At 48.1% G+C, this 10681-nt stretch overlaps 1 protein-coding gene across 1 annotated transcript; it reads right to left on the bottom strand.

Annotated features, from left to right (window-relative positions):
• Positions 1–2406: 2406 nt before the first annotated feature.
• On the bottom strand, positions 2407–5383 carry LOC104159767 (popeye domain-containing protein 2-like; the record flags this gene model as incomplete). The annotated part of the gene is made up of 2 exons (XM_009697765.1): positions 4893–5383; positions 2407–2567 (listed from the first exon to the last, which is right to left on the bottom strand). Coding segments are annotated over exons 1-2 (652 nt in total), but the record flags the coding sequence as incomplete, so codon positions are not given.
• Between the last annotated feature and the right edge of the window lie 5298 nt (positions 5384–10681).

Here is a 10681-nt window from a genome sequence, read left to right as displayed (position 1 = left end):
AGGTAAAAAACACAGGAAGGGTCAAAGTGCCTTGGGCCAAAGAAGAACATCTGAGTGTAATGGAGACACCGGCATGTGAACAAGTGCAAGAGCCAAAATACCCTGGGGGCTCCCTTTCACTCTATATCCAGGGGTCTCCTTGGCCAGGCACCATGGCAGAGGGCCACTGGGAAGCTGAACACAGCTCGGCTGCACGTGTGTGTCCTTGGGTTTGATATTTAATCCCACTGCCATGCAAGCAGCTGCCTTATGAAAGAAATATAGGAGATAAAACCTGAGAACTTTCCCAGGCCGAGGCAAACACGAGGAAGGCTCACACGGAAATTGAAATTACCAGAATCTCATTTCCTAACCAACTTCCTGCACAGCGACTGAAAACCTCTGCTTCTCATGGGGGATTAAGTGAGATGTAATAAAAAAGCCTGCCTCCTAACCAGGACAGCAGGACAGATTTCACTCATGAATCCCTCCGACACAAGTGCTCTGGCATTGTCAGAGCCCATAATTCAGCCTTCTGGGGGAAGGTGCCAGCCCTGAAACCCAACTCTTTCAGGCACTGGGAGCCAGCAGTCCTGCAGTAAGAAGACAACCAAAGCAGAAAGTTCAAGGAAACCGGCTCTCCTTGTAGGCTGAGTGGTGCTTCTGTCCTTTTTTCGGTGGGCTCAGGATTGAAACTGCTCAATCCAGAGCGCCATGGGGAAAACTTGGGCAAGAAAAACCTTCCATGCCCTTCTCCAGCAAAGTCTCAGAGTCAAACTTGCGCATTTTTAACCAAATGATTGTGACACTAGGAATAAGGTTGAGATATGTCACGGAATTTTATTAACTACTCAGGTAAGATGGACTAGTGGGTGAAACAGCTGCGAAAAGCAGCACATTACCATGGCTAAGCAGGGCCACCAAGAGAATGTCCTGCCAGGAACATGGACTGGTCAAGTCTCACCTGCTGAATGCTGGTCTCACACAGGCTGCTACTTCTTCATGCTCCTCAATAAGCAGACATGGGTTTTAGGCATTTCCAGCACATGGCTGCAGCCTTTCCCCACCGAGGACTCTACCTCCCCATCCCAGTGCCAGGCACAGCCCAGCTCCCTGACCAGCAGGAGAGGAGCCGAGAGTGTGGTGCTGGCAGGGCTGCTGCAGCCCGCTGCCAGCTTGCTCCCAAGCTGTCTCACACACCACAGATAAAGACACTCAGGAGGTCTGGGAACATTCAGTTCCACAGAAATTAGCTCAGAAAATGCTGCAGATGTCTTTGCAGGTTGCATGCCATCCAGACAACGCTTTCCCTCCCAGGAGCACTGGGCAGCCATTGTTCTCTCTGCTTGACTCTTAGGCAAACACAGTCCAGGAGCTAACAGCAATTTGCTGCTGGATTGAAGCCCTGTGCAAAACAGGAGATATCCCCACCCCTAGCACAGCCATGCTGTCGTTGCCCTCCCTGCCCCATGATCTTGGCCTGACATCCCTATTTCTGCTCACAAGCTGTACCCCTCACATAGTCAGCCATCTCCTGCAACTGTTCCCCTTGCAAGACCGTAATCGCTTGCGATGGCATAGCTTTCAGGAGCAACTGCCATGGCCTTTCACACATGGGTCAAATTCAGACCTGAGGGAAGCAGATTCGGGGAGCTGCCCTGGCTTAACCAAGTCTGAACGTGGCTGCCCTCATGAGAAAGCAACATCATTCCTGCATGACTGTCCCACACTAACAAGGGATTAGGAAAATCCTTCCTCATATGCCCTAACTGATGTATTCTAGACAGACATCCTGATAGGGATCAGCCTGTCCTGGGATATGAGTTAAAGGCAGAGAGATGTGGGCTTAAGTAATCTCCTCCAGAAGGAAAGCCAAACGAATACTGCAGGCTGTTGACAGCAAGAGCAAAATCCTTTCAGTTGCTGCAAATACGAATTGGTCTGGCCTCTCAGGAAGGGATTCTTCTGCCCAGAAAGAACCATATTCGGGTGTGAATCATGCTTTCTGCTTCTCCACGCCAAACACATCACCATCAGAACCTTCTGTGAGGAACAGGATGTTTATGGATTTACATCACTGCTGCATATTGCCATGGCTGCCATCCCGATGCTGGAATGATGCATCCTGCTAGCAGCATGCAGGGCAAATGCATCAATACAGGTACTAGGGAACGCTGTAATGGAAGAGAGCCAGCAGCCCGATACCTCATCTCCCTGCTAAACTGGAAGAAGCACCATGCTCCACCCTCCCTGCTATCAGCTGATAGCGGGAGCATGCACTGAGGCCTTCAGGGCAAGGTAAAAAATAAGATAACACAGCTGATGGCACCATCCTGTGCTGGCTAAACCACGAGGAAGGGGAGGAAAGTATTCCCGGTTAGCTTTGAATGGCACAACAAGCCCCCTCTGTCCCCTTCTCAGACGTACAACGGAGCAGCAAGGAGTGAAGCTGGGCTGCTGTGGGGCTGTGCAAGGTTACCTGGAAAGTTCCTTCCTCAGAGGGTCGCAGTGACTCCCATTCTGGAGAGTCCAGGAACTGGTACGGAAAGATGTAGTGAAGGAATTGTCCGTCCTGGCTCACTCGGACCCTGCAGAGAGGACAGGTGAGGGCACAGACTTAGGCCACAAAATAGATGTCACAGGAACCTGATCACCGCACACAACGTGCGGGTGGCCGGTCCCACCAGGGAGAAAACGACTCCTCATCTCACACATCTCATACCCTCCTTGGGACAGCTGCAGATACTCCAGTCTATGGGGCGGTCCCTCCTTTCTCTGTGGAAAACTGTGTTTGCTGCCACTTCCCCATATTCCATCTGTTTTCTGTTTCCTGCCACAATGCCAGCCCTCACAGGTGCAATGCTTGGTCCTAAACCAGGACTTAACCTGCAAGACTGCTGCCGCCTCTGAGGTACTTCTAAGCCAGCCTGTGGCTCTTTGTACTTACATCTTCTTCCTGTCCCCAGGGTTGCACGAGGGCATTCCCTGCCTCGATGCTGGGAAGTTGTTACACCCAGAACCCCCAAAAATTGCATTGGCCATTGTTCCTGACACATCACACTGCAAGCTCAATAGTTTGCTGCACATTACCATCCAATCTCTCTTGGCCTCCCAAGTGTCCCTTTCCCCTATTTGTGCTCCAATTGCCTACCAATGTCAAGGTCGAACTTGCACCCAGCTCTGCTGTGGGAGCAGAGAAGAACTGCAGAGGCCTGGGGCAATGGCAGAGCATGCTGGAGCTGTATTTGTAGCTCTGCACCACCAGATTTGTGGACTCTTGCCTCCCTTTCACGGTCCCTGATTGTACGATGCACAAAGGCAATTCTTGCTTTCAGGAGCTATAAGGCTCAGTTCACTGTTGGCTTCTGGTAAGCTGGAGTGCTGCCTGGAAGGGTCAGGGATCATGAGGCAGGTTTCCTGATCCAGGCACATTCTGCATTTCCAAGCCCTGCTCATCTTGCTATTGTTCAGTTTAAGAGGGGGCACCACAATAGTAGCAGTGCTCTGCTGGGTCAGCCAGGACCTCACAAGGCAATAAAGTGGGTACCAGGAAATGCAAATCCAATCCCATCTCCGCAGAGCATTCTATACCAACCAAGACGCATACTTCCCACTGCAAAAGAGAGCAGAACAACCACCCCACCAGCATCGCATTGCTCTCCGTTGCAGCACTTTCATGCCCATAGAGTGGCACCAGATTATCCAGTGCAGGGGAAGACAGCACAGACTCTTCCTCACTAATGTTATTTGCAGATCCGGTAAACTTCAGAGCAAGCTGCTCAGCACAGCCATTTGGTAAGGGGAAAGACACAAACCCAATTTCCTTCCACTGCTTTGCCATTTAGCATTGGTCAGTGGTCCCAGGATGCTCTTAACACATCCTAGAAAAGGGACAAACACCAAAAAAAGGAAGGACAGCCCTTCTTCTTTACACACTCCCTCAGCATAGAAGATGGGCCATTGCAGTAAAACACAAACCCCAGGTGACGCTGGGTTTCTCTTCTCAAAGGAAAATCCTTGTGAGACGCACCTCCTACAGCTCAGCGCTGCTCCCATTTACAGATCTCCTTCCTTTCCCACTCTCACTTGACATTAGGACCAAGTGCCTGGCAGCAGCTGGGAAGCCAATATCATTACTATTTGTATGCATTTAGATTTTGCAAATCATTAAGAGATATGCTCATAAAGACATGCCACAGGATTTCAGGTGAACAAATGCTAGTTCTTCATTAGCACAGTTCACTCAATAATCAAATCCCCAGTGCGACTACCTAGAGGTCCCCAAGGCCCTCCTTGGTGGTCCAGAGGAACATCGTGAATGCATGACTTTTACCACAGGAGATCGCGCTCTCTTTTGATGAAATGTCCCTTGAAGTGAAAAATTTTGGAGTCCTGAGCACTGAGGTGTTGGGAACAGGGGTGGAACCTCTCCCTGAACACTGCTGGCCAGGGACAGCAGGTGAACTGAGGACTCAGCGTACTCAGTGCACAGCCATTCATATCACGGAGGTGTGTCTGGTACCCCAGAGACCACAGGTCCAGACACACTGCCTTCCTGCCTTGGGAAACACTCACGGCCAGTCTGCTCCCATCAGAAATAAGACCACTGTAAAATGACAGAGAAAGAGGTAAGGATTCCCAAACAGTATCACAGGCAAGGCTGAGCTGGCCGCTTCACTGCACATAGCTTGATTCTGCAAACCGTTCCCTGAAATATTCTAATTTAGAAAACCAAAACAAAAACAATCCCCAAAAGCAAATTACTCCCGTCCCCAACAAACAGATGCATATCTCGAAGCCCTTTCAGAGGAAAGAAACAATCCTCACCCCAGTTTCTACAGAGGGTGAAGATACAACATTAAGCCACAGCGCTTTGCTGTCAGACCTTTGTTCAGAAACAGGAGAGCCTTTACCTGCCAGACAGCAGCAACGAGAGGCGGTCAATGGGCGTCTTGCCCTCCACCGCATAATTCTGGTCTCTGACTAGCGACTGGACTTGCTCTTCACAACACTTCACAATTTCTTTGTAGACTTCCAGAGGCACCTGCAAGGGCAGGTACATGGTCTTGTAGAGGAGGTCAAACTCTTCTGGGATGGTGTCTCTGCGGAGTCGGTAAGCCAGGTGAGCCAGCTGAAGCAAGCAGGTGAGGACGAGTAGCATGTTCCAGATGAAGATATCCAGCCCGCAGGCGCTTAGCCAGCCCCACAGAGCGTAGCAGAAGTAGCCTGGGGCCAGGAGGCCAAAGATATAGAGGGACCCAAAGATGCCACTTCCCCCCATGTAACCCAGGAGGACGATGCAGCTGGCCAGCTGGTAGGCTGCTCCCTCCATAATCTCCTTCCATGCATCACACACTGGCGGCTGGAGAACAGCCTGGTCCCAAGAGAGGCTGCTTGTGCTCATCCTTCCCCACTCCCCACCCTACCTGGCCGTCCTGCGCTCTAAATGAATTGTCATACACAACAGGTGCTGCAGAGGTCTGAAACCAGAGCTAGTGGGTAGCTGTTCCTCCTCCTCCTCTTGAGCACCAGCCGGTCCCACAGCAGCGTGCTTCAGAGCGACATGTTAAAGTGCCACCCGAAAAATCCCAAAAGGGCTCATTCCTCCTCTTTGTGGCTCAAAGACCGGCAGCTGGCCCCCTCCTTAGCCACACCAGTGAGAAAAGGAGCTCACAAATATGAGGCCAAAAGAGCTCAGTCAAAGAAAGAGTAGAGGCCATTAGCTGGAAAACTCACAGACAGGACAGAGATCTCGTTGCACTGCCTCTCTCGCCTGCCCTCCGGCAAATGGAAATAGCGACTGTGAGACAGCAGCGGAGGGAGCTGGTGTTGAGTGTGGAATGTGTATCACTTGGCAGTGGAAAGGAGAGAGACCCCAAATGGATAACCATGTTTGGAATTGAAATCCAAGGAGCAAAAGCAGCAAGGAGAACAGAGAGCAAGCATGCACCCGCTACTTAACATAACTCAGGCGCCCAGATAAGCCCAGCGCAGTGCGAGGAGAGGAAGGGAGAGGGGAAAACAGCCAGCTTATCACGGCGAGCTCCAGCCACACATGGAGCTCTGCACTGCTCCATGCTCCTGCAAGAGAGTGACTTTCACCCAGGACAAAAAAGGAAAAAGGTCACCCCCTTCCCCCACTGTGGCTGGTAGCAGTGGCAGGGACCTAGCAAAAGAGAGGCTGGTTCTCGAGAAATGCTTTCCGGGTGCTGCAGCACAGCCTCCCCTTGATCCAGGGAGCTCCATCTCACGGGGCGGTTTAGACCAAGGGGCACGACGTAAAGCTCTGCACAGGCAGACAGTTGTGACTGCAGGGCATAAAGCTAGAGTAAATGAGCTGTTGGGACTCAGCTTTATCTATCATCAAGAGGAGACTATCCTGCCTAAAACTTCGGGAGTGTAACACTTGGAAGTGGGTTTTGTGGGGAGATGCTAGTTGAGGGAGGATTCTCCCACCCCACAGAAAACAGGCTCTGTTGGGAAGCATCCTTGTGAAACGTCATCTCACATTTTCTTTTTTTTTTTTTATATCTATTTGGAACCCCTCAGACCTTCATTTATCACAAAGAGGAAATCGAACACTTTCCACTCAGGTAACCTGGGACACAGGCCCACCAAATTCAGTCCTCTGTGGTCAGCTACAGAAAAGATGCATAAATGCAATTTCTCCCCTGCTTCGAGGAACACGTTATCAGTCATACAGGCGGGATCTGCCCCACTGCCAGGAAGCAGTTACATTTCAGGCATTGACGCAACCCGCCCAGTCAGTCAACAGCGTGAAATCAGCCTGCATGGGTCAGTGGAGTAGAGATAGGGTTTCAAGGGTGGTCATGTTTCAGGACGAGCTTGCAGCTGCCCTGCGTAACATGCCATTCCCCTTGGCACCATTCACTTAAAGACACACTAATCGCCTCTTCTACTAATAGCGCTCTGGAATAACACTTGTCTACTGGGCGAGGCTGAAGCAATGCTTTATGGCAACCTTAAAGAATTCATCATCATCTTGGACAGTACAATCTATCTCTACAATGATTAGTCCATGTGCAACACAGAGCAGCACGACTCCTAAGAGCAGCAAAGGCTGTGCCATCTTGACAGGTTGCCACACAGGAAGGAAACAAGACAAATTAAGCTTTGCACAGCGGGCGAGTACGATCCACTCAGAAAGAGGCTTTCTGTTAAGGGTGAAGTGAAACAGGGAACCTTGTCTCCAGTGGTCCCTTATTTAAGTGAAGAAATAAATCCTACTGACTGAAGCAGAACAAGGCTCAGCTGCAAGAGGTATGGGGAAATGAAGAACTTCATTTCTTTTGACCTTCTCTGCAAAGAGGGAAGGATGATCTTATAGCCAAAGCACTACAATAAAAATCTTGGAAGCCAAGTTCTGTTTTTCATATCATTGCCACGTACTTGCTAGATGATCCCAACAACAACTTATCTACCTTTAGGCCTCTGCAAAAAAATCAGTTTTATAAGGGGCCCTCTTTCCAAGACAGGCTGACAGGTGATATAATGGGGAGTTAGGATATCAAGATTAGGAACACTTACGAGAAAGATACTTTACATAAGATCTGTGAGACAAAACTGAACTGCTATGAATAGCAACGTAGAACTACATTAGAGGAAGCATTCTGAGAAGCAACATCGCAATTTCTCCCACCTTTCTGTACCACCAAAAAACTTCTGCAGCAACATCAAAGAAAGTGACAAAAAAAAGTTATTAATTTCACTTCTCAGGTAAATTCCTGAGCTAGAAAATACTCTGGAACACAATGTTAATGACTCATTAGGACAAAGAAGGTGCTTCCTCTGATGTCTTCCAGAACACGGACAGTGGCGTTGCAGTAACTCCAGAGGCACAAAGCTCTCATTAGAAACTACACAATTTTTCTGCTGGGGCTGAACGTGACATTGTAGAAAGAATGATGCAGCCTTTTAAAAGGTAGATCTCTGCGCACATGCTAGAGATTAATTTAGGTGTTTTCAGGCCCAGTTTTTTAAAAGGCAGATTTGTAAAGTGGTTGAACCACCAAGGCTCAAATCTTCCTTTCTCCCTTGAGAGTACTGTGGCCATACAGACCATCTTCACAGCGCTTTCAGTTTTCCACTCAGCGAGAGTTCAAAAAGCTCATAATTTTCCAAAGAGAATTTTATTTTCATGCCTTGCCTTGCCTTGAATTATAATACATGCCTTCCATCCAGACATGCTGGGGTTCATCCAAGATGAGTGTTCAAAAGCCAATATTGCTTCAAGGGGAAAGCCACACAAGTATTAAAAGGGAGATACCAAAGCCCAAACCAATTTGGAATCAAGAAAGCAAGTGCACAGGAAACACCTGAGCAGCATTAAGACTCTTCTCTGGAAGAGGGCACATAGGCATTACAATGAAATGAGTCTGTGAGGAAGAAAAATAGACACGTCAGGCTTTTCAGCACTGAAACTGGCAGCATGTAAACAGGTACTCCACTGATTTCCCCACTTGTAATGAATTCAACCAGTAGCACTTAATATTTAGCCCCATGCAATGATGCAATCCAGGTGCAGCCTACGCTATATTTGGCAAATAAATCCTCTGTCTTTGAGAGCAGCAGCGCACTGAGAGATTATCAGTCCCAAATCTCACAGCAGCCTACAGGTTCACTACTGGTCCCATTAGCTGAAAACTAGTCCAGTCACCTGTGTTGAGGATGCTAAAACCTTGGTAGCTTAAAGTCAGAGAGGGCATCATCAGACATCTCCTTTTTGATTTATTATATAGTGCATCACTGGCATTAGTCTGCAAAACTGTTACTTACACATTAATAAACCCTGTAGCTCTAAAACATCCACCTGCTGTTTCAAGTCACATTCAATTTACAACTGTTGGGAAAGGTCTAAAGCCTGCTCTGGACAAGCTCATGGCAAATCACAAAGGGACAAAGATGGCACATACTGCATTTAGTTGTACTGCTATATAGTTTAGTCCAGTTTCCTGCTACTGCCATGTTTCGTGCCCTTGCAGGTACACCAAACACCCTGTGCAGGGCCATGTCTGTCACCAGCTCCATCGGTAAGTAGTAACACAGTGCCAACAACTCCCACTCCCCAAATCAAGCCTTGAATCCACTCCACAGGAATCCTGTAGCAACAAATAAAGCCACTCAGCAATAAATGTGATTTGACTACAAGGTTTTTCTGTTATTGCTTTAAGTATAGAGTTGTCCAGCACCCTTTCTGTACCTATTGCACACAGGTATCGCAGCACCCCACTCATCATCTTCCTTCCAAAAACTTCCTAAAGTATCTACCATGCTTTTACCTTCAGGCAGGCCTAGATGTCCCATTTCTTAAGTTTATGCAAGTTGTGTAAAATTGTATGGGGACCAATTTTTTCATTTCCTGACCTGATTTAAATAGCGCTCCGTTCTCACCTGACCACTGCCAACCCCTGCTCTGCTCTTTAATCTGTGGCATCATTCCCACAGTATACCCAGACTGGACATGCTACAACAAAGCTGGTGCTCATCCACCTTTTAACATTCTCTTCAGTTCAAGCTCTGACACACATCGATTCAACAATAAATGACCTTATTCGAGTTTTTCCCTCAAGACAACAATAAACGCCAAGAGGAGCACCAGGTCCTACTCCCCAGCCAGCTACAGCACTGCAGAAGGCTTTCAATGCTTTTTGCCAGGGCTACACCTGCGTTCCTTCTCTTAGGCTGGAAGCCAACATGGGCACAACTCTTGCCTCAGGACAGGCAAGTAGACGAGCAGCATACAGCTAAGTCTAAACAGCCCGGCTTGTCCCCTGCAAGCATTTTAGAGTGCATTTCCTCAGACTCCAGCACCTTCATGAAACAATTCCTGGAAGTAGAGTCTAAACTCTCCTCATACAACTTGCAAGTCTTGGCAGAGACAGTACCAAGTGTCATATACTAAACGTTCACAGCTTATTCATTGCTAGCTCAGAATACGCAAGGCCCAGCAGGCAGACAAATGATCATGACTGCACCCACCCCTCCAACAGGACCAAAGCCAAGAGAAGAATCAAGACAAAGCACAGATTTCCTATTTTCAGTTTCTCAGCAGGAGGAGAGGAGAGGAAGTAATCAGTGATGCCATCTCAAGTCAACTAACCAAAGGAAGAACAATGTTAGGGTTGCACAGCGACGTAGCATGAAACCAAAAAAGTCCCACGTGTAACAAACCACCAACTGAACTCTTTTTGCTCTAGACTGTAAGAAGGAACCAAAGGCCACAACAACCTTCCCACTGTCATGTCACATAGGTGAGAAAAAAACCCAGAAAACAAAAGCCCACACATGCCCAGCACAAGACCAACACAATAAAAACTGGGCATTAAACAAAAAGCTTTCTTTCAGGCAAGTGATCCATACATACATCTCCAGGCCTCTGCTCCCTTTCCCTTGAAGAACTACTGGCTCAAGAATTTGAGTCTGATACAGAAAGTACTTAATTCTTCATTATAAAGACTGAAGCTTGAATCCCAGGGTAGAGCTGTTCAAAAAAAGCTGGAAGAATTCTAAAAAGGGAAAGCAAATCCAGTTTTGACTCTAAGGACAGTTCATTTCATAAGGCTGTGGTCATCTTTGTACAAATACAGCTAAACCTACTGTCACAAACAGTGCTACAAGCTTCAGCATGACTTTGCTGAAAGCAGTAACAGGGCAGTGTTACGAGCACGATTTCTCAATTTAC

The sequence above is a fragment of the Cariama cristata genome, unplaced genomic scaffold, assembly GCF_000690535.1.
Source record: "Cariama cristata isolate BGI_N322 unplaced genomic scaffold, ASM69053v1 scaffold21750, whole genome shotgun sequence".
NCBI classification, from domain to species: domain Eukaryota; kingdom Metazoa; phylum Chordata; class Aves; order Cariamiformes; family Cariamidae; genus Cariama; species Cariama cristata.
The sequence above is the reverse complement of the archived record's forward strand: the minus strand, read 5'-3'. Positions and strand labels throughout refer to the sequence as shown.